The 24,698-nt window shown below is 42.2% G+C and overlaps 1 protein-coding gene across 5 annotated transcripts in view; it reads right to left on the minus strand.

The window, feature by feature from the left end:
• LOC18440070 (uncharacterized) overlaps nucleotides 1–24,698 on the minus strand; it is a 53,415-nt gene that overhangs the window by 24,417 nt on the left and 4,300 nt on the right. For 4 of the 5 annotated variants that reach the window (XM_020670921.2, XM_011627239.3, XM_088870401.1 and 1 more), the window contains 4 exons: nucleotides 3,833–3,903; nucleotides 847–936; nucleotides 538–732; nucleotides 344–442 (listed from right to left, as the gene is read on the minus strand). In XM_020670921.2, the coding sequence (XP_020526580.1) occupies nucleotides 344–442; nucleotides 538–732; nucleotides 847–936; nucleotides 3,833–3,903 (455 nt within the window). Of the gene's footprint in view, nucleotides 1–343; nucleotides 443–537; nucleotides 733–846; nucleotides 937–3,832; nucleotides 3,904–10,353; nucleotides 10,446–24,698 lie in introns of those variants that run through there. The other variant, XM_088870402.1, reaches the window with a different exon arrangement.

Below are 24,698 nucleotides of genomic sequence, written 5' to 3' on the forward strand. Positions count from 1 at the left end.
ACTGTACTTCTGATGCCGCATGAGATGATCAAAATGCATTAATGAATAAAGGAACAAAAGAACACAGAAAGAAAACTTTACAAGCTCAAGGGAAACTTTTCCAATCAAATTGATGCTACAAGTCTAATGTGGTAACAACAAAATATATTACATCATAATTAAATGCCGCAAGACAAATAAATGATAATGAGTCCATATACAGCATCTGTACAATGACTAATGTACATACAACACTATATAATGCCCTTGCATGCGTACACAAATAACAGTAACATCCTTGCTCACAGATTTGACAAATAAAACTTAAGTCAAAGCAATAGTTTGAAAGCAAAATCCAACTCACATTTTCTACACCATAGGAGCCTTTATACTCTGTTTCATGTGTACTTGTTGCTAAGCATGACTTTACCATATCTGCAGGAGGAGGTGTTGATATGCTATTCTGCATGCCAATTGTGAGTCGCTTTACTCAGAATGAACTACAGAAGCATACATCCAGTCCAATCGGAAAAGATAAAACATCACTAAAATGTTTACCTTCTCAAGAGGTCTCCTAGTAGATGCTACTTGATCCATATGATCTTCAATACTTTGTTGCCTCCTAGGTTCCAATGACCCAAATCTTTGCATGGATCGAAAAATCTTATGGACAAAGGTTTTCCTCTTTGTAATGCCCTGGTTCTTCTCATCAAGTAGTTCAGAACCCCATGTGTACATCACATATTTCCTCAACTTGTGATAAATCACAGAAAACCCACTCAGTTCATCACATCGAATAAACATTATGAAGGAATATAGTCACTGCAGTTACATGAGCTTTAGAAACTACAAAGATTGCGATGATACCTTATTCCAGCGCTTCTGAGCTAGCCTGCGACTTCTGATCTTTCTGAATGTGGCATCTTCATATCGGAGCTTCTTAATTCTGTATTCACACTATGGATTGATGCAGATAGTTATATATAACAGTATAGCTTTTTCAGCAGTGTTAATCAGAGTTTTGCAAAAAAGAAAATTATCAACTAATGCCCAAGTGTTGTCGTATTCTCATAATCAGTTTGAACATCAGAAACTAGAATGTCCAGGAAACCACTAGAGCTGTATGAATACCAAGAACATCAGATAAAAAGGACATGAGCAGAGACAATGGAACAGATCAACCTGATAACAAGAAATATTAGGGAAGTTGATCCTTCATTGAAGCCATATTAAGTTGTAAAATTTATTGCTGTCACTCAAACAGCTAAAGTCAACATGAAATTAAGCTTTAACATCTCATATTAATATTTGAATAGCAGTTCTAACCTTACAACTCTTTAGGAAAAAATACAAATAAAATTCTCCCAAACTCCTATACTTCAAAACATACTCCCATCAAAATCCTTTAAGCGACCATACTACTCCCCGTTATACACTGAAATAACCCCTTTCCTACAAGTCCACAACCCTTCATGTTTTCTCCCGAATTTTGTCCTTCTCAACTCCCTCGATTTCCTCCAAGTCCTAAGCCCCAAACCATTACCCACTCAAATTTCTCTCGCATACTCTTGCTCTCACTCTCACTCTCACTGAACATTCTGTCATTCTGTCGCACTCTCTAAAACACACACCCTTAATCTCAGAGAAGTCTTTGACTACAGAGTAAAGATCTACTGCGGAACCTTTTGTGGACCAAGTAATAGAGACTTATGGAATACGTCAAAGACTTCTTCAATCAACCTCAGAGAACCAATGATCAAATACTTGTTTCTTCTCCAGTTATTCTTCAATCAGGAACTAATGATCCAAAACTATACATCATTTTTCAGGCAAATTCATGACATGAGCTTCATTCCGGAAATTGGCTGGAATCTGTCTCATATGCAGTTTCTAGGTGATCATTTGCAATGGCCTTGACATATTTTGCCACAGCTTCTAACTCTTCTTATTGGTAATTTTTTTTATCAGGCTTTACGATAGGAAAAATTTTATTAGAAAATATTATCTGGCTTTATGATGGGAAAATTTTAATTAAAAGCTATAACCTGATACTGATATCAAAGTATTCCATTCCGGCCAAAACTGTTTGCCCAGTGAAATTTCATCCATACCTGACCATAGTGATAAGATAAAATTCTGGTTATTTTTTGGTTTCTTGGTTTTTTTGCCAAATTCTTGGTTATTTATATGATCTATCTTTGATTTTGGGAAATCACTTTTGAATAATGATTTTCTTCTTCATAATCTGATTTTTACTAAGATTGATGCAGTTTTAAGGCATTGGGATTTTGATTACTTTTGATGAACTTCCCTAATTTCTTGAGAATGAAGAGCTTCGCTTAATTGATCCAATAAACAAAAAAATGCTTAAACTCCAATCAGTAATTTTTGGGTTTTCGTGGACTTCATCAACTCCTAAGCTAAATTCCAATGGACATGGTTTTTATGAATTAGAAAGGAGTCCCCTCTTAAAAATCTATTTTTGAGGGTAGAATTTTGGACCCAACTTTTATGGACACATAATCTCTAACATGGAGATCCTGCATATAAAAAGTAAATAATTCTAAAATTAAAAAAATAAAACTTTTATGAAGAAAACGTTTGAACCGTTAGTTTCAACTGTTTTTACTTGGGACCCCCATTTGCATCCATCTTTAAGGGATGCAAATGTAGAAACCCCCCGAAGTTTCCAATTCTAATATCTAATTTTTGGGTTTTTCATGGAGTTTATCAGCTCCCAACAACTGAAGAGACAAACTTATCAAAAAGATCGATCATTTCATTGAATGCCACGGCTTCTAGTTCGAAACCAGATGGAGAGAGATCCCAATTGAAAAGAACCAAAACTTGGAGCCCTGGAATCTCATGTCGAAGGCTTCCACAGCTTTTCATTACTTCTTGAGCTTGGAAAGAGGTGATGAGAGAGAGAGACCTAAAAAGCTCTTGTTTTAGCGAGAGAATGGTGACAAAAGTGTCGAGGTCATGGTTCTCTGGAAATGGGTTTTCTTGCTATGGTCTCTGAGGAACTCCTCCTCAACTTAGGCCTCCAGCGTTACTTAAGTTATCAACTCACAAAGCTACCAGAGAAAACCAACCCAGAAAAGAGTGCCCATATAGTCTTTCTTTTTTCAATTGATCAGTAGAAGCCAAACCATTCTCAAAAGATTTCATTAATACAAAACTGTAACCAATAACTACCGAACAAAACACACAACAAGCAGACTCTATAACATAAACTCTAACAAAAAACTGCAAGGATGAGAGAGCAGGCATTTTTGAGAGACAGAGAGAGAGGGTGTTTAATATAGGGTTTTGGGAGGGTTTTATTTGTAAATTTTCCTTTGTTTTATGTCACAAAGCCCCTTAGATTTCATTATGATGACCTAGAGGAGTCACAAGCATCTCATTAAAACCCCTGGCCCCAGAATAGAATCGAAAAATAATGAATATAGATCCAATCCTATGCAGAACTACGCAGTTTTTGCAAAGAGATTTCCCATTAATCTAGTCTCTAAGCAAAACTTCTGCAAAATTTGCAGTAGCAAGAACTTCTGCTACCATTCTTTCCCTATGAAAGCTATTGGCACAAAAATAGTATCAGGAAAAAGGCTAAGAAAGAATATAGGTTTCCAGTTCCACATTGATATTATGAAGAACAAACAGAAGAATTTTGAAATAATTCTTCGTTTTCTTGATGCATTGTCCCATCATACCCTCCCTATGAAGGACCAAGGAAGTAACATGAAGAAAAGTACAGTTCACATTGCATTAAAATCGGATTATCAATGGACACAGTCACAAGAAAACAAATAGCGCAAAAGATGATTTCCAAGGGACGTTAAAATAAACTTACTTGCAGCAAGAGGTATAAGAATACAGCAATACTAATGGAATAGAGGCCGCCGACATCCGCAAGGAAGCTTACTGCACAGATTAATAATAATGGAGCAGAGTAAATTTATCAAACAGACAGTAAAATGCCAAGCAGGAAAAGCCTTTCCAAACAATAAACAATATGCAATGGAAAAATGTTTGATAACATGAACTATTTATACGATACTTCATACAGACAAATATTCCCTCAAAAAAGAAAATATAATGAAAATCCAGAGGAAGCATCCTTCTCAGCATTTTTATGATTGACATTAAGAACCTACAATTTATGGGAAACAAGGCATGATATTAAAGAGGATTCAGAAACCATAACAGCTGGAACTGAAGCAAAAGGACCGAAAGACTTGTGAAGCTAAAGGAATGTTCCTGATTTTTTTCAGTGAATACAAGCTCATTTAATTAAGGGTCTGACAAACACAGCTGGATCAACTTGACTTATCAAGTGGAAAAGCTCATTTAGAGTTTGACAATCCCCCTGAATCATTTTACCTTATTAAGAGGAAGAGTTTTATAGATGAAAAACTCGAGAACTGTCTATTTTCTCATTAGAGAAAATTACCACATTGATTTGACAAATATAGCCTTTTTCAATATGATAGCATCGTGTATGACTTCTGTGATCAGAAGGGTTTCCCATCACAGAGACTTTGCTTGTTAAAAAAATTTCCACAAATATTTTGAGTTAAATATGTAAGCGGTTTTGGCAGTGACCGAGCAGCCACCGACTTTCTAGCCTTGAACAGCAGCGCTCTTTATATAGTAACGTAGTTTCAAATTTAATAATTATGACATTGTTTTATAATTTATACTAAGAATCACAATCCTAGTGCATAAAAGATCTTCACAGAATTTCTGTACTGCCTGAGTGACTATAACTTTTAATTGGTTGGTTATGCTAAATCAGGTGTATCCATTAAAGCCAGACAGCATTCAAAACATACGGACAAGTATCTTCCCAAACATTCAAATCATGCTGTTTTCATCAGCATACTCATCAGAATACTTCCTGTAACAGCTGTAACTCTTATACATAATGGGCCTCATGGAGTAGCTGCTATCGTATTATGGGCTCTTGCACATTAAAACCTGCAACTCCTATAAACAATGGACGTCAGGCCCATTAGAACCTGCTGTAATAGCTTTTTTGTAACTCCTGCTGTAATGGTTGTAATTCCTTTGCATGTTGACCTACCCCTAGTATAACCCCTATAGGAATATTTGTATATATAGGGCACATTGCCCTGTGATTTGTAGAGTCCGAAAAACATATGTATATACTTGTGCTTGAATATTACTCTCTATCTCTCTCTTCAATCCCAATCTTAACATGGTATCAGAGTAGGGATTGAAACCCTAGGATATCCATTACTTCCAATGACCCTAAAATCATGATTTTCCTTCCTTCTTGGGCTTGAAGCCGTGTTGTATCAGCAATCTCGTATTTCCAGCAAGATCATCTCACTTTCTTTTACCAACAAGTAAGTTTTCATCCCAAGCTCCTTTCTTTTTCAGCAACCACATATTTCCAGCAACCTCATATTTCCAGCAATCTGACATTTCCAGCAACCTCACAGTAATCCCAAACTCCTTTCTTTTCAGCAACCTCATAATTCTAGGAACCACATATCTCCAGCAACCTCACATTTCCAGCAACCTCACATTTAAAACTAAGGAATTAGTACCTTGAAAAGAAAAAAAAAAGGCCTTAGGGCTTCTAGTTTTAGAGAGAAGGAAAATGTTAAAAATCAAGCACAATAATTCCATGGGAAGCAATCAATCTGACCACCCAGGATTGATGATTACTACAGTTAAACTAGATGGACAAACTACTAGAATGGTCCCAATCTGCCAAAATGGTCATAGGAAGCCGGAGGAAATTGATTTATATCACATGAAAAGTCGGAGAGCTTCCCACAAATAATCCATCCCATAATGAATGGGAAAGTAAAAACTCGACATTAATGGCAAGGCTCCTTCATTCCATGCAGACAAGTATCAGCAGGGAATTGTTGTTTCTTAATACCGCAAAGAATATATGGGAAGCAACAGCCAAGACATACTCACAACGAGATGATATGGCTAGTCATTGCATCGCGAAATAGCGAATTTGCATCAAGGAGAATTGACTCTGGAAGATTGCTTTGGGATACTACGGCAAAAGTGGGAAGAACTAGACCACTATCAGCCTATTTATCCCAATGTTGATGATAATAAAAAATAGTCCGATCAAAGAAGGATCTTTGAGTTCTTAACAGGTCTACATCCTGACTTTGAACTTCAGAGAGTACAAGTTCTAAGAAAGGACAAATTGCACTCTCTTAAATCTGTCTATAATTATGTAAAGAGGGAGGCCAGTAGAAAAGCTATTGCAAAAGGACAAAACTCAAGCATCCATCATGAACGGTCAGCCTTTGCAACAAGCTTCAAGCAAGGAAAAGTGGGTATGAAAGGACCACATCGTGCTCAATTATCTCCCTCCAAAAATGAGAAACTCAAATGCTCCCATTGTGGGAGGAGGAGACATACCTGAAAGCATGGTTGGAACTTGCATCCACACGAGACTGAAACAGTGTTTTAAAATGCGGCCGCATCATGCGGGATGCGCTCGCATCCGCATCGCGAACTGGCGCATATGCACTTTTGATAGATGCGGCCGCATATGCGCCGCATCAGGCCACATCATGGCCGCATCCCACATCGCACTGCATTAGACCGCATCGCACCGCATCTGTTTCTACGGAAAAAAATTTCGATTTGTAGGGAAACTGTTTGGGGGGTTATTATACCCCCTAAACGAAGATTCCAGCCACTTTTGTGGCTTTTTTTGCATCAAATCGAAAGAAAAAAAATTAGGCGAAAATTTTTTTTGTATCCAAATCTTCACGCGGTTGTTTGATACTTGGATGTTCATTTGATGCCTTTGATTGTTGATTTGGGGATGTTAAGGTGAATTCGTGATAAGAAATTAGGGATTTCATAAGCCATGAAGAAATCGAGCACTACTTCACAGAGTCGGTAACTTTTTACTCGTTCTTGTACAATAATACTGTTATACTTATTTTTGGGGCAATGTCTTCTTCCCAATCTTCTAGTAACAAGGATCCGGCTTCGAATTATGCTAAACTAAAAAATCCGAAAGAAATTGTGTGATATGCTTGCTCTGTGGAAATACTTATTATATGGGTGATATTTTTCGACAAAAAGAGCATTTAGCCGGAATTTCTGAGAATGTAAGAGCATGCCCACAAGCTACAGATGATATAAAAAAGGAGATTAAAGAATGTTTGGATAGATTGAAAAAAGATTTGCAAGACAAATCCTTGTTACTCAAAGATTGTGAAAAAAAGCTCATTTGGTGGCTAAGGGTTTTACATAGTTATACGGAGATGATTATAAGGATACTTTTTCTCTTGTGGCAAAGTTGAAATCAGTACAGGTATTTTTATCTATTACAACAAATAGGAAATGGCCACTCCACCGACTCGACGTAAAGAATGGAAATTCTATATGAATTACCACTTGGGTTTTATCCTCAAGGGGAGAAAGGAAAGGTCAGCAAGTTGAGGAAAGCTATATATGGATTGAAACAGTCACCTCCGGGCTTGGTTTGAAAAATTCAGTATGGCAATATGTCAATTCAGATTTCAAAGGAGTCATCTGATCATTTTGTATTTGTTAAATAGATTTTGTTCTACCACAATACTGATAGTGTATGTGGATGATATTGTGCTCACAGGAAATAATGGTCACAAAATTCAAAAAGTAAAAGAGTTCTTGGGGGGTATTTTTTGAAATACTGCCTTGGAATAGAGGTGACTAAGTCTAAACAAGAAATATTTTTGTCTCATTGGAAGTGTACTCTTGATCTCCTCAATGACACAGGAATGCTTGGAGCCAAACCAACTGAATCTCCTATAGAGGTTAATCACAAACTGTATGCTCAACTATCAGAGCTTTGAGTAACCCTGGTTTATACCAGAGATTAGTGGGTAGACTTATGTATTTGACTATCACACGACCAGACATTGCATATACTATAAACGTGTCAAGTCAGTTTATGCACACACCATGCTCCCATCACTTGAAGGTTATTTATCGCATTTTACAATATTTAAAATCTGCTCCAGGGAAAGGACCACTTTATACCAATCATGGTCATCTTGATGTAAAAGTTTCTGCAATGCGGATTGGGTAGGATGTTCTCATGACTGACGATCTACCCGTGGCTACTTTATGACAGTGCGTCGTAATTTAGTCACTTGGAAGATTAAGAAGCAAAGTGTTGTATCTTCAACAGAAGCGAAGTATCGAGCAATGGCAAGTGCTACATGTGAAATAATTTGGCTCTATTCTCTTCCTCAAGGGATGGGCGTTAATGTATCAACTTCTATTCCTCTACATGGTGGTAATCAAGCGGCAATTTATATTGCCATGAATCCAATACTTCATGAAAGAACCAATCATAATGAGGTCAACTGCCACTTTGTTAGAGAAGCGATCGCTTCAAAGATAGTATGTATTCCATTTGTTCGCTCTGAGAATTAATTGGCAAACATACTTACCAAGGCCTCTAATCGAGTTCAACTAAAGGATACTTCGGGAAAGCAGGGCATCTATGATATATATGCTCCAACTTTAGAGGGAGTGTAACAATTGTCATGGGATCATGCAACTGGTATGGGCTCATGCTCATTAAAACATACGTGACAACTGTAATTCTCATACATAATGGGCCTCATGAAGTGGTTGTTATGGTATTATGGGCTCATGCCCATTAAAACCTGCAACTCCTATGAATAATGGACCTCATGCCCATTGAAACCTGCTGTAATAGCTATTGTAACTCCTGCTGTAATGGTTGTAACTGCTTTAAATTTTGTCCTACCCATAGTGTAACCCCTATAGGAATATGTGTATATATAGGGCACATTGCCCTACAATTTGTAGTGTGTGAAAAACAAATGTATTTACTTGTGCTTGAATATTACTCTCTCTCTCTCCTCTCCCAATCTTAAAACATCCCATAAATGTATATCTGAAGTTTCTCGACTTTACAATGAGAACTAAACAGGAAGGAAATCTGGAACTGAAATGCCCATGATTCTAATGTAGATCAAAATGCGATATCTAAGCTTAGGCAAATTATCCATTCCCTTTAAAAAAATGATCCTGTGAAAAAATGTCAAACATTTATAGTTAAAGGCACAACAGAACAAGATGTTAATGCCTATTAATTAAGGTATTTCACAGAAAATACTAGCTTAAATTAACTCTGCCATGGTGTACCCCAAAATATATTGTAACATTGTGTAATATTGAGTTACATACAAAGGTTATCCCTTAATTTCATCTGAACAGTGCATCAGTCAATTGTCTTATCTCTGTACAAGTGTTTACATCTCAAGGAAAGAATCAGGTATCATCCTCTATCCCTATTCCAGCAATGAACAGTGTTATCCCAGCACTGGTATGTGCCACCCAGGCAAGAATCGATCCTCAATATCTATAACTCCCCATATTCAAATTTTAACCTCAAATTCCAATCATACTGAAAGATGCGCTGATTTTGTTAAATTCTTGTAGGGTGTTGTGCCACCTAATCTGTCTGATATTTAATTTTTGTCTGTCTGAAATTTAAGTACAAAGCTGAAATTCCTAGATTAAACTATTATACTCAGAAGTCAATTTGAAATGTCGGCTGAATAATTTTGTTTTCTGTTGTCTTTTGGATAGGCACAGGAAATCAAACTTTCCTCACAGCTCAAATTAAGGCTTTTGAAAAAACATTCAATCCATAAATGGTAAACTAGGCTGCTTTCAGTTACTTGGACTCACCCAATATCTGTTCAGAGAAGCAGAATGTCGCAACCATAATAAAGAACTTAGGCACCGTGAGATTTACATATTCCAAGAAACAAAATGAACGAAATACATTGTTAGTCCCACTCCCCTCATCTACATCAATTTGCTTTGGTGATTGGATGAATTCAATAGACCCAGATCTATCTACCACAACCACCAGAAAAAGAAATACAGGTTCTTCAGGACCTCTTCAAAGACCACCCTCCAACACTCACCAGAAATACAGGTTTTTCATGTTAGGAATTAAAACACTAAAGTTATTAGAAATAAAAGCTATATAAACCAAACAGAGAAAATGGTTTGCAATTCATTCACTCGCAATGGCCGCTCATTCGAACAATGCAAACAACTTACCTAAACAAACCCATATATGCTTAATGTGGTAATGTCAAACACCATAAGACACAGACACCAAGAATACTTGCGTACATCAATGTGCAATATAAATAAAATATCAACTTATGCAATATGCATACCATATCAAACTTTGCATTGTGATATAACACAGCTAAACTTATAATATCTTCATCGTAATTTAAATAGTGCGATATATCTAGAACAAGGAATACAATATGATGTATATCAACCAGCATCAGATAATCAGACTAACTTCACGACCTGTTAGGTGCATGGAGCGAGTCCACTCAGCAAGTCCTAAGTGGACTCTTGAGTCTAACCCCTAGTTCAGCGAGGGTCACCCACAAAAAACCTGAAAATATGGGAAAAATCATAAAAAATAAGAAAAGTTACATGCAAAATTAAAAATGATGAAAACTTGATTTTTTTGGTTATATACTCTATAAGATTAGTATTTTTGATATTTTTGGCCACTAGTCTTTGGAAGCTCAAAATCTCGTAAACCAAGATTTTGAGTGGGTTTTCGTGCAAAATAAGCCATTGATTAGATAGAAAACTCAAAAATAGGTTAGGGAAGAAATTCCTGGAAAGGTCAAGCTACAGTTACGAAACTTTCACAAGCTATGGAACTGCGTCAAACCATAGATTGAAAATCAAAATCTTGTTAAATCAAGGTTTTACATTTTTTTTCTCTCTAAGTAGATGTTTTAAATGGTTAAGAGGATGCAAAAAGAAGTCCATGGGTGAATTTTCATTTCAAAGCAAACAGAGCTAGAAATGATGAAAAAATGGAAGAGAGGGCCCCCTACCCCCTTTCTTCTCTTTCCCTTTGTACCATAAAGTGTTGGACTCGGTGAGTTTCAAACTTGCCAAGTTGCTGAGTCTATCACAATTTCCTAGCCTGAGTAACTTGGATAAGTACAAGTCAGATTCCAAGTTTTTTTAACAATGATACGACTATATAAAAAGTATGCCATACATCATTAGACGTTGCTACTATATATATCATATTGCCTGCATTATAAATACATGTCAGACAGGATATCCATCCCCATATAGATGGACAAAAAGGATCAAGCAAAGGGAGAACAAGCAAAACCTAAAAACTAATTGAAAATAAAGGGAGCTTAGAGGCCAAGCTATAGAGACACACATAGATAAACCAAGAAACCTTAGGGATAAAACTCAAAAAACTACCCCCCCTTTTATCATAACCTATCTATAGTCTAAAACCCAACCAAAGCACAATATGGACCATCAATTACAAACTCTAAATCACAGCCATAAATGGAGTAAAAAAGCAAGAAAAAGACAATCAAGTCCAAAATACCCAAAAAGACAAAACTACCCCTGATTCCTTGGAAAGCACTTTGAAGGCCATTTCCGGACCTCTAGAGACCACCTTTGACAAAATTGGTTTTTGAAATCAGCAGAGCGGGTTGGGACACTGTAGAGCTCTAATAAAAGAGCTTTCTGTAGACCGTCAATAAGCCTAAATCTAAGCTACGAGCAAAAGGTTAGGCGATTCTGAAGGCGCACCAATCACATGTCAACTACGTCGATCTCCCCTGTTTGAGAAGACTCGCCCTCAAGTCCTACTCGATCATGAACTTCCTTCATACTTCCTCATCGATCGGCTTTAAGTCCTCTTCTAAAATCCATGAGTTCTCCGGCTATGGTATACTCTTCTACTAAACTAGGTATTGGCTATACGAACCACCCCACATGATGATGGTCCGAATATGAAAAACCCCATGAATGGATTCATTAACTCACTTAGGCAGTTGGGCATCCTACTGAGCATGCCTATGCTTGCAGGTGCTCCATGATACTCGTAACGGTCAGCAACATTGAAACACCTTATATGTTAAACCTGTCGAGAATCTTGATTTTATCAGCATTGCTGCCTATTCTTTTTAGGACTCAACCGGGAGTGATTCTTGTACTGCAACTATGATACGTGCTGACTTGAAAGTGTGCTTGCCTCAGCTACCAAATCTCCTTCATATTACTCCTATCAATAGTCTTGGTCAGCGTCGTCTTCATACTCGGCATAGGTCGCCTGTAGCTTCTCTCACACCTGCTTATGAATGTCTTGAACTTGCTCGGCCAAAGCCTCTATATCATTACTAGCTCCTTTGGTCTTAGTTAGAAGAATCAGGTCAAGCACTTTGCTCAGTTGCTGATCATACACAACCTCAGTTGCTGATCATACACTTGGGATAGGACCTAATCCTACTGCTTGGGCTTGTCCCCGGCGAGAATCTGAAGGAGATTTCCCCGGCTTCAGTTTACCACCTCAGTTTGGCCATGTGTTTATGGGGTGGTTGCCACTGCTGTACAGAAGCTTGGTTCCACCATAAAGTGCATCAACAAAGACTCACAAAGCCCGCATCCCAGATAGGTGATAGTTTCGAGGACTTCATGGAGGCATACCACTTCCTTGAGGAATAGATTAGTTGCATGGGTTGCGTTGAGGGTATTCTTGCAAGGGATGAAGTGTGTCATCTTTGAAAATCGATGCACCACGACAAAGATGGAGTCCTAGACTCTAGTTGTGCAAGTGAGTCCCACCGAAAAATCCATGTTGATGTCTGTCCAAGAGATGGAAGGGATGGGCAAAGGGGTGCATAAGCCGTTGTTTTGGGCCCATCAATTGGCTAGATGGAAAGTTTGGCACCTCTTTATTAATCAGTGACATATGGTTAAGTCTAAGACAATAATACTTCGCTTCCAGCAGATGAATTTTGTACTAGAACCTGCCCCTCTGGTTTCTTCTCTCTTAAAAAAGTTGCTTTCAACTGGTTCGATTTGGTTGACGAACCCTAACGACTACAGTCGAATGAAGTTCAAGCGCCCCCCTACCAAGAGATGGCGTCGAGCAAGATCTCCAGGCTGTACCCTCGCACCTCACCTGCTGAATCCTTCTCCGCCCTTCCTCCTCCCCCTCTTTTCCCAACCCCGTCACATTCTCCACCTCCTCTTCCCTCCCCTTCTATCCCCACAGTTCTTCCCTCTAGTTCCTCATCCTCCCAACCCACCTATGCACAGGCGGTGCCCTCCAAGCTCGTCGGCAGTTCGGTTGAGGTAGTGAACCCCTCCCTAGCTCACCCACCTAGCCCTCCATCTAAGCCCTGCTCTTCTTCCTCCCCTCTGACCATTTCTACCCCGGTTGAGATTTTAGCACCTCTCAAACTCAAACTTTGCTCATCCTTGGTGGGTTACTTTCAACCCAGGAGAAATGATTTCAGGGCTATCGAGAGATGGGGTAAGCGTCTTTCGGGGAGCCGGACCTGGGGTGCCATTGTCTCTCTAACGGATCCATCCTATTCAACTTTCCCACCGAAGCCAGTGCCCTTCAAGCTCTCCAAATGGATTCTTTGCTCACTTTTGAGCTCAATAAATGGTCGTCAGATGTAAGCTCTTTCAAGAAGCATTGGGTTTGCCTTACAACTTCTCAGATTCCATTACACTCTTGGTCCCCCTTTACCTTTGAGAGAACAGTCGAAGCTTGCGGTGATTTTGTTGAGATTCACTGGAAATCTCTTGAGTACCTTCCAAGGGGCTCCATACGTCTGGTACTAGAAACTTTGGACCCTCGTCTCATACCCCATTCTCTCTAGTTGAAGGTGGAAAGCTCCTGTTTTCGCATTCGGGTATCCGGGTCCTCAGCCTCTCCACCCTCCCCTCGGTTCTTGAACCACGAGGATTCTCAGCCCCCCACAATGTTTCCCCCTCTGACAGGAGAGTGGTGCCCGACCAACGCCACCACCCTAGGCGACGCCCCCGGTCGGTGGCTTCTGAGCTCGTGAGGGAGCCCCGTACAAGGTTTCCATCTAGGATCCCACCTCCCGCAGGTCAGCCGCCTTTGGAAGCGACGTGGCAACCTGCACTGAAGCAGCCCGACAGCAGTACGACTGCCACCCACCTTGCTGCAGGCCACGCCTACTCCCACTCTGTCTCTCCCGTTAGTGGCACTCCCGCTCCAACTGTCCAATCGCGTGCGACACCTGTTCACATCTCTTCACCCGCACTGCATCTCCTTTTTATTTGAATGGCGGTTTCACATCCCGCCCAAGTAAAGAGGTCTGGGTGGACGTTGATCACCCAGGCCCACCTCAACAGGCAGCATTTATTGACACAACTAGACCATCGGGCAGACCTCCTCCTCGTCGGCCCACTAATGTGTTGGCCCACGGACACTGTTTCCCTCCCTCCATCGCCTCCTTTCTCCTCCACTGTGACACCTGTCCCTCCCATCTCGTCTGCCTCGATTTCCACCCCCCCCTCAATCCACAGTTGAATCCTTTTGGGGACACTTGTCCCTCTATCCTATCTGATCCTCTTAAGAACCTACCCCGATCCTCGAGCCCCTCTCCCTTTCTCTGCTACAATCTTCCCCACTTACCCCCATCTTTTCCTTCTCACCTCCTCTTATCTGCTCATCTTCCTCTTCTCCCCCTCGCCTCCTATCTATCCCCACCCTCACACCTTTTGACGAATCCCCTCTGCCACCTCCACCTCCACCTCCACCCTTTCCCCAGAAACCTGCTTCCATCTCTCCTACCCAACCCCTCCCAGTACCTCTTATCTTACAGCCGGCCTTGTTGGGGTCTCCTGATATTTCCTCTCTCCCCAGCACCTCCCAGCCTGGGTCTCCCTCCCAGAGTTTTACCACCGCCGCCGTGACCCCAAACCCCTCTCTTTCGCTCTACACCTCTGTATTTGGACTGTCCAATCCCGACACTCTCTTCTTTAACAACACCGGCGCCCTCCCAAACCCTTACCCAATCTCGGATTCCTACAGAGTGGCCTCCCCTCTCTGCTAGGATTCTGGTCGTCTAGTCCCTTGATCCTACCCCACCTGACCCTAAGGCCCTGGCCTCTATGTTAGCCCCCTACCTCCACTATGCTCTGAACCTTACTTTCTTGGGTCGGGTAAGGACAGAGGTGCTCTCCTATCCCTCATCCTACTTGACCCATGCGATCCCCTGTTAATGCCTAGAGTGGCGTCCCACCCCTTCCCTTACCAAGCCTCCGTCGCCTACACTTACCCCAATCTCCCTCAGGTCCAAGCATATTCCTACCCCCTGCATCTACCAATGTTTTTCTACAAGCGACGCTCTAGCCCTTTCCTTGGTGTCACATATGCCCCACTTGGCCAAATCCCCGTTGGAGACAGGTCATTTCTCCTCTTCGGCCTCTCCTACGCCAGCCAGTTTGTCGGCCATCCTAGCTTCTCAGCAGACTCCTCCATGTTGTCACCCACCTCTCACCCCCTTCCCTGCACCGGGACCACCCTCACCCCCTCCCCCCGTCTCTCAGCCTGCTTCCCCCTCTGTGGAACCTTCCCGCTCTCCCTTTTGAACTCTACCCTTCCAATCCTTTTGACCTACCCCACTCTCCCCTTGATGAGCATTCTGCTCAGTCTTCATCTGCGTCTTCTTCTTTATCCTTGGTCACTCAACTCGCCATCGCCTTCTTCAGTGGATTCAGAGTATTTAAACGGAATTGACCGTGGACAAGGAGACATCAAGGAGATCCTAAGGGTCATGGGTTTTCCTCATCATGGCCCTGAGGGGCCATCCAACTGCTTTTTTAAGGCTGACGCACAAAGTAGGTTGAAGGTAAGGATTAAAGGCCAAAGAGAGATTTTAAACCACTACTCCAGCATAAATTACGACAAACAACCAATCTCGGTGCCACCTGCAGTGGCCCCCATTCCACCTTCCAACCAAGAGTCCCTCCTTAGGAGATCTCCTAAGCTAAACCCCTCTTCCAACCCCCCCTGTTCCTCATGAAACTGCTTACATGGAACATCCAAGGTTTAGGACAAGACTCAAATGCTCAATAGTGCGGGATTTGTGTGCCAAACACAACCCATCCATCCATCCATTGCCGCAGCAGGAGCATCTAGAGGTATATGGGTCATCTAGAACCCAGCAGAAAACACTCTCGTCTCATCTCACCTAAGGGCTTTTTCGGTGACTGCGATCCCCACAAGGATCGCGAATGGGCTACCCTAGAAATTCACAGTAGTTTACGGGCCCAACACAATGTCCCTCAGAACTGCGCTTTGGAAAGAATTAGATCTCGTGGCCAATCTTCCCCACCCAGCGTGGTGCCTTGAGGGAGATTTCAATCTCACTAGGTGATCCTTTGAGCATAACTGCAACTCCAATATTTCACAGGGGATGCTCGATTTCTCCGAGTTCATCTCACGTAATGAACTCCTGGACATTCCACTCCAAGGCAACCTCCTTACGTGGTCTGATTACTCCTCCCAACCCACCATATCCAAACTTGATAGGTTCCTACTTCCTAACCTCTCTGCAATGGGACGATGTCTTCTTAGGGTCCCATGCTATAGCTCTCCCGAAATCTACTTCCAACCACTACCCTATTCTGCTCCAAACCCACTCGGCTCATAAGGGCCCCAAACCATTCCGATTTAAGCCAGCTTGGTTGGAAGAGTCTTCTTTGTCCTCTATCATCCCCCAGTGGTGGGACTCTTTCTCACCTTTAGTCTTGGGTAGGGCAGGGTTCATTCTTCAAAGGAAAATTCAACTTCTTAAAGCTGCCCTCAAAAATTGGAGTAGAACCATTCTTGGGAACTTTAGCCAAACCAAAAGCTCTATTTTGACGGCTATTCAAGCACTAGACTGTCTGAAGAGTCCAGACCCCGCTCCACCTCTGAGTCCAACCTTCGGACCCAACTTAAACTAGACTACTTCTCAACCCTCAATAAAGAAGAGATCTTCTAATTTCAGAGATTTAGGGTCAAATGCCTTCGCCATGGTGACCACAACACTGGCTATTTCCACAGATTAGCAAATTGCCAGCATAGGGAGAACTTCATCTCCACGTTTAACGTGCAAAATACTGTATTGGATCAACGTTCTGAAATAGAAGAAGCTATCCTCTTCTTCTATCATTCCCTCTATTCGGCTCCTTCGGACCCGAGGCCTAGGACGGGGGACCTCAATTCCTCACCATCCCTAATCATTGGTCCCGATGGCCGGAAAGACCCTTTTGGGAACAAGAAATTTTGGACGCCATAACAGACCTGGGCAAAGACAGAGCCCCAGGTCCGGACGGCTTTCCTGTTGTCCCATTCAAGATCTTTTGAGATACTTTTAAGCCTGACTTCACCAATTTCGTTGATGAATTTTTCGATGGGGGCATCCTCCACAATGCGATGAATGCCACCTTCATCGCTCTGGTACCCAAAGTCGAAGGGGCTGAGGAACTCAAGGATTTCAGACCCATAAGCTTGGTCAACTCAACATATAAAATTTTGTCCAAAGTGCTGGCCACTGGAATTAAAGAGGTGCTACCCTTTGTGATTTCCTTGAATCAGAGCGCATTCATTAAAGAAAGGCAGATCCTTGACAGGGTTCTGGTGGCCCACGAGTGCATCCACTCTGGACATCTTGCCAAAATACTCGGTCTAATCTTTAACATCGACTGGGAAAAGGCCTATGACCACATTGACTGGTCAATTTTGGATGAAACAATGGCTAGGATGGCGTTTGGGGTCCGCTGGAGAACGCGGATGAGGGGCTGTTAAGCCCACCCCTTCTTCTCCGTGCTAATTAACAGTACACCAAGCGGATTCCTCCCTCCTTCCAGGGGCCTTAGGCAAGGGGATCCTCTATCCCCTTTCCTGTTGGCAATTTCAGCCGAGGTATTCAGCCAATCTATCTCACAAATGTATCAGTCCCACCTCCTTTCTGGCTTCAAAAGCAATCCGAAAGGCCCTACCGTAACCCATCTACAGTACGTCGATGACACGTCGGTGTTCATCGATGCAGTACCACACGAAATCGAATACATGCGCCTCTTTCTCAAGTGTTTCGAATATGCCACTAGCTTCAAGGTTAATATGGGGAAGTCCACTATGATTGGGGTGGCTCTTTCCCCATTGGAGACTAGAGAGCTCATCCCACTTTGGTCGTGCAAAGTTGAAAACTCCCAACAACCTACATCGGGATGCCTTTAGGCATTGGGAAACCGAAAAAGATTTTCGGACAATAGTCTCATGTTATAGACAGGGTAGACCATCATTTAGCTGGTTGGAAAGGCAGATTCTTATCCTTTGCCGGTAGAACTACACTGATAGAGGCTACATTGTCCAATCTCTAGACTACCTCATGTCCCTTTTCCATATGCCGGCAACAGTAGCCAATCGCATGGAACAGCTCATGAGAAACTTTCTTTGGTCAGGCGAGTCTAACTCTACTAAGTTTCACCTTGTTTCCTGCGAGAGAGTTTGACAACCTAAGCACTTGGGAGGACTAGGGATTAGGACCTTGAGGAAACAGAATAAAACACTACTCGACAAATGGTGGTGGCATCTAGCGAATCACACCAACCTTCTTTGGTCCCAAGTCGTAAGGTCTAAATACTGTATCCCACAAAATACTTGACTGTCGAAGGGTAGAAGACCAACCAAAACTTCTGGGGCATGGATATCCTTTATTTCGGTCCTAACTTTATTTCGGCAAAACATTTGGTACCACCCAAGGGGTGGTCAAAGAATTCGCTTCTAGTCAGACCTTTGGTTGGGTCATACCCCCTTGAGGGATAGGTTCCCCTCTCTTTAGCCACCAATCCATCCTCCTCCATCGCAGAAGAGCTCTCAGCTTCAGGGGGCCCAAGAGTATGGAACCCCTTTTTTAGACATCCCTTTCTGGCCCTGAATTCCTTGAATCCACCTCGTTGGCCTCCTTATTGCATGCCACTTTCCTGCACCATTCTGGGCCTAATAGAATGATTTGGACTCCCTCACCCTCAGGAGTCTTCTCGATATCTTCTTCCTAGAATAAGGTGTTGCAACCACCCACTTACCCTCTATCCCCAACTTCAGTCGTCTTCAAGGTGTGGTCCTCTATTGCCCCACCGAAGATGCAGGCTTTTAACTGGATTGCGGGTTCTGAAAGAGCCCTCATGGTCGATCAGCTCCAATGGAGGGGTATCCCAATCCCCAACCGTTGCGTTGTGTGGTTGCGATGAAGAGACTAATCTTCACCTTTTCATCCACTGCAATCTTGCCCATAAGCTGTGGGGTAAACTCGGACTCTTCGGTCAGACCTGGGTAACTCCTGCCTCTAAACCAGGCGTCCTCCTCCTTGCTGCGGACCCTCCTCGGCCCAAAGCAAATAAAATTTTATGGAGGGCTTCCATAGCAGCCACTATATGGGTAATTTGGACTGAGAGAAACTCGAGGATTTTTAGAGGAGCCAAAAGTGAGGTCTCGGCCCTCTTCCATAGAATCACTTCCTTAGTGATCTTCTGGGCTACCAACCACAAAGCCTTCAAAGGTATCTCAGCCACAGTTTTCATTCATAGATGGGAAAACATCATTCAATTCCAACCACGCCGGGCAGCAAGAGCAAACAATTGGACGCCTCCTCCGGCAAATCACACCAAACTTAACTTTGACGGGTGTTCCCTAGTGAACCCGGACCATCTGGAATTGGGGGGCCTTCCGAGATCCCCTCGATCACATTCTAGCTTCCTACGCTACCCATATTTCAGCTGGTTGAGTCCTTGGCACTCCTTTCGAGACTCAAATTCTTTCAATCTGGTTGGGACCTATCCTTGCTAATAAAAGGAGATGCCAAGAATATCATAACTTGGGCTATTGGTCGCACCCCTACTCCTTGGTACCTCGCATCGATTTTTTATGAGATTTCTCACATCTGCAGGGATATTCCCGTCTTATGGATGCATACCTGGAGGGAATCAAACACCTTCATACACCAGCTGGCTAGGGACGGAGCACTTGCACAGACCATAGATCATGAAGCATCAGGGACTGACGTTTAGAAGACCATAGCACCTTTTTTGGCACAAAAGGACTGGTTTTGGTCCTCAACCCAGGACCTCCCCCTCCTCTGGTTTTTTGTATATGTTTGTTATGGGCGACTACTTTAAGTCCCTTTTTGGCTTTCTCTGTATACTATTGTAATGGACGATTGCTATAAGCCCCAATTTTTTGTATAGGGTTACCTCTTAGGGCAGCATATTTTTTGCCAGGTGACCCAGGCCGTGGGTCCCCTGGACTAACCTCTTGTACACCCTTTTCTTCTATAAAAATGTTAACAATTTAAAAAAAAAAATACTTCTCTTCCAAAACAGCAATTGTCTTACTTATCTTGCTAGAAGTGGCCACTATGGCCCCCACCATGCATTTTGGCGATGATCATGGTGCAAACATCCCCTCTACGATGCCATAGTTTATTCGAAATCCATCCTGCATTACAAAGTCAGGGGTAGGAACCTTGCTTCTCCTGCCCACATTAATCAACAATTTTACAGTAATAGGGCAATGGCAGGATCTTGAATCCAACCACCAAAGCATCGGCCACTGTGTGTTGGCTATGGGCCTTTGTGTTGAATTACAAAGGTGAACTCCTACAGATAGGAAATCCACCAGGCATGGCACCTATTGAGCATTTTCTGGGCATTCAAGAACTTCAGTACCTCATGATTTGAGAACAGAATGAACTCTCTGAAAAACAATAATGCTGCTGGTGACGCAAAGCCTGCACAATCGCATATAAATCCACATCATAGGAGGATATCAGGCCTTGGCCTCATTTAATTTCTCACTGTAAAATGTCATTGGTTTTGCCTTACCAATGCCAACACCCACATGGGAGGAATCATAATCAACTTGAAAGACTTCTCAAAATCCAGCACTGCTGGCACAGGGACATTAGTCATCTTATCTTTAATGAGTCATATATAACAGTGCCAAAATTCTTGATAAATCGCATGCAAAAGGTAGCAAGGCCATGGAGCTTCTAACTTCCCCTATGGTCTTTGGCGTCAACCACTCTATTAAGAGCCTGCATCTTGGCTTGGTCCACCTTAATCCCTTGTGCTGACACTACAAATCCCATGAATATCAAAGCTATCCATCATAAAGGAAACTTATTCATATTCACAAATAGTTTCTCCATTCGTAAAATCAAGAAGGCTTGCCTCAAATGGCCCAAATGCTCTTCATAAGTGCAGCTGTAAACAAGGATCTTGTCAAAATAGACTACTACAAACTTCCTAGAAAAGGGCCGAAGTACCTGGCGTTCGAGGCATTAAGCCGTACAAATGGCATGATGGGCCATTCGTACAACCCTTGCCAGGTCTTGAATGCAGTCTTCCACCCATCACAAGAGAGATTTTGGATATAGTGATACCCACTCTTCAAGTCAATCTTAGAGAAGACCCTTGAGCCTGCTAGCATATCAAGCATGTCATCTAGTCGATTAAGAAGCAGCATTTCACAAATATCTGGTTGATTGCCCTACTATCCACACACATCCGCCAAGATTCATCCTTCTTGGTTTTAGTAAGGGGAAACAGCGCAGCGGATCATGCTTTCCTAAATCAGCCCTTTAGAAACTGGGAGACCTGCTGGAGCAACTTATCATGCTCTTTCAAGCTCATGCGATAATGGGTAGGTTTGGGTGCCCGGAGCGAAGTCAATACAATGTTGCACATTCTTCATGGGAGGCAGACAACTAAGCAACTCCTCCAGCATTACATCTTTAAATTTAGCAACCAATGGCTCTACGACTGTGGGATTAGCAGTAGGAAGAGAGGATTCCTTGCTACTAAGGCATACACAATCCCTTTCTCTGGGCCCTCACCCAGAAATTGATTCAGGGAGAGAATAACCACATTCCCCCTTCTTAGGTTCAGTTTGGCATCCTCCTTTAGGGGTTGCAAGCTAATTTTAACTCCAAAAGGTATGTGTTGCGTCATGGTGAATAGTGGATAGGCCATACTGCCATTGGTGACAACAAAATGGGCATGCATCAGTTGGGAGCTCATCACAGTTCCCAATAGTAAAAGTAACCAAACAACAGTGGTCAACAGGGGTTTCGTTACCTCGCTCAAACCAGGAGATTTTGTAGGTTTGAGGGTGTTGTTCACCCATCAACTTGAGCTTATCCACCACCTGCTGTAACACCATATTGCCGTAACTCCCACTATTGATGATGATGGTGCAACCTTTACCTTGAGTGGTGCATCTAGTGTGAATGATATTTGTTCGCAACCACAGTTCACCCTCATCCAGATAGAACTCTGTTGCACCTCGTTCTAGTTCATCCTCAGCCCCCTCATCATAGATAGGCTCCATATCAATATCTCCCTCAAAATCCTTGTCCCCATCACAAAGCTGCATACCAACTGCCTCTTGAGGCTCTCGAAAGAGTGGTGTCTCTGTCCATCTCGCTTGCAACACTGATCCCTGAGCTTGGATAGGCTTGTTCATGGCCAGATTCTTCCCTACTTTCACCCCACCGCTGGACGCAAAACTAGGGTCAGCTGGCTCCTGTTGCCTCAGACTAGCACTATGCCCTTCGGCGGTTGAGGAGAACCCTTGGTCAGAGAAGTAAACAACAATGCTTCTCTTCAATTTCATCTCCCCCTTTAAGGTAATGGATATGCCTCATCAAGACTGATCGCCCGTGCAGGATCAGCTCATCTTGAAGCTGGAGTTTCAAGCTACTGATCTAATGGGCTATGAGCTGATCAGCATTTTCGTGAATCTAGTTTTCGCTCATCAGGAGGTAAAACTCCTGTGTATATTCTTGCACAATCTTCTCCTTTTGGTGCAAATGATGAGACCCTGGAATAAATATTGGACATAATCAACTAGGACAAATTTTCATTCAAACGTGATTTTGTCTTCCAAGTCAAGATTTTCTCCTTGCCTCCTCACAAAGGCCTGCAATTGCTGCCACCAGAGGAGGGCATGCACCTTCATTCCGGTGGCTATGAACTTCACCTTCTTCTGTTCATATATATCCTTCCACTAGATATACATCTCAATGCTGGCAAGCCAATCTAAGAAGTCCTCTGGTTGTAGCCGACCAGAGAACTCAGGCACATTTATCCAGATGCCTCTATCTGCTCGTTCCAAGGTTCACAGTAAATACTCCTAGAGGGTCAGGTTGGGGCCTTTCCCTTGGTGAAGAAGCAGAGTTTCATCCCTCTGCCAGTTATGGAAAGGGTTCTCTTCTCTGGGCTCTGATTTGTCACTCTCATGGGCAACCAAACCCTGCTCCAAACAAGTTTGGGGCCCTTCCTGCTCCGGTTCCTCAAATCACCTCAGCAAGTCATCAAAATTTTCCCTCATTGGCCCACAGCAAGTACTATCGTCGGCCACTCTAGCATCACATACAACTGAAGTTTCCAAGGCACTTTGGGAGTCGACCTGCTCTAACACCAGTTGATGGTGGAAAGGGATCAAGCAAAGGGTAAACTAAAAACAACAAATGGATTGAAAATAGTAAAGGGAGCTTACAAGCTAAGCTCCATAACCACACATCTAGATAAACCAGAAAACCCTAAGGATAAAACTCAAAAAACTGCCCTTCCCCTTACATCATACCCAATCTGCACTCCCTTACAAACATTTAGTCACAACCATATATAGAATATAGGAAAGACAGAAAGACAATCTAGCCCAAAACACCTCAAAAGATGAAACTGCCCCTCATTGTGCAGGTCAAGCTTTGAAGGCCTCTAGGACATTTCTGACAAAATCGGTTTCCGCAATCGGCAAAGCATGTTGCGACATCCTAGGGCTCTAAGAGAACTTTCGATAGAGTACCGATAAGCCAATATTGAGCTGCTAAAAAGTTAAAGCAATTTTGAAGGCACATTGCTCACAAGTCGACTACATCACATACATGTCCTTGGTTTTGGTAAATCCCAAGTCATATACGTGCTCCATGTATCCATATATGTTAACGAATCCACGTCTAGGTCTCTTAGAAATATAATCATTATAATCTCAGGATATCTACAATTAAAATGCAAGAGAATAAAACACAACGATTTAATAAGTATGTCCCTTCTAATTCATTAGCATAGCCAACATCCACTTCTCTACCTACATGATTTAACCAACTAACTTTCACGTAAAGCACGTGCTACCAAAAGCATCCCTCAAGCCACCAGGATCCCCTAGTTCTTATGGTCCCTCTACTAAAACCAGTCCTTGAGTTAGCCATGCTAACTCTAGCAAGCACACAAGGGCCTCATAAGCTATGACTACTTTGAATCCTCTAAGAACCATTTTATGGTAAATTTGAAACCACCATTGTTCATGCACGCTGATTTTCCCTCTCAAGCTGACTTAAATACTCAAATATTAGAAAACTAAGAACTTAATAATCTCCAACTTAATACACTGCTAAATGGGATTTAACATTTATAGCCAATAAGTTTTATTATGATGGACTTGAGCGAACAAATGGATAATATGTCATGTGCCAGCTAGTGTCTAGCATAATGAAGTTACTAAATGATCTCAGTGATCCTATTAATTTAATTAGATTCAACGCTGAACAATGCTCAAGGTGAATCATGGCGAAATGATCATTGAGAAGCAGATATCCCAAAAACACATAAAAGATAATCACCAGAACATGTAGATAAACACAAGAAAACAATGATGGCCAAATGCAAGTGTAAAACGAGACACAGAAAACTGCATTATCTACAGCTTATATGTCAAGTGAATCCTAACTGACATGGCAAGAAACTCTTGGGAAATATCTAGACAGTACCAAGATCACCTACAT

This window comes from Amborella trichopoda, chromosome 6 (assembly GCF_054954075.1).
Source record: "Amborella trichopoda isolate Santa Cruz 75 chromosome 6, AtrichopodaSantaCruz75HAP2 v2.0, whole genome shotgun sequence".
In the NCBI taxonomy this organism is placed as follows: domain Eukaryota; kingdom Viridiplantae; phylum Streptophyta; class Magnoliopsida; order Amborellales; family Amborellaceae; genus Amborella; species Amborella trichopoda.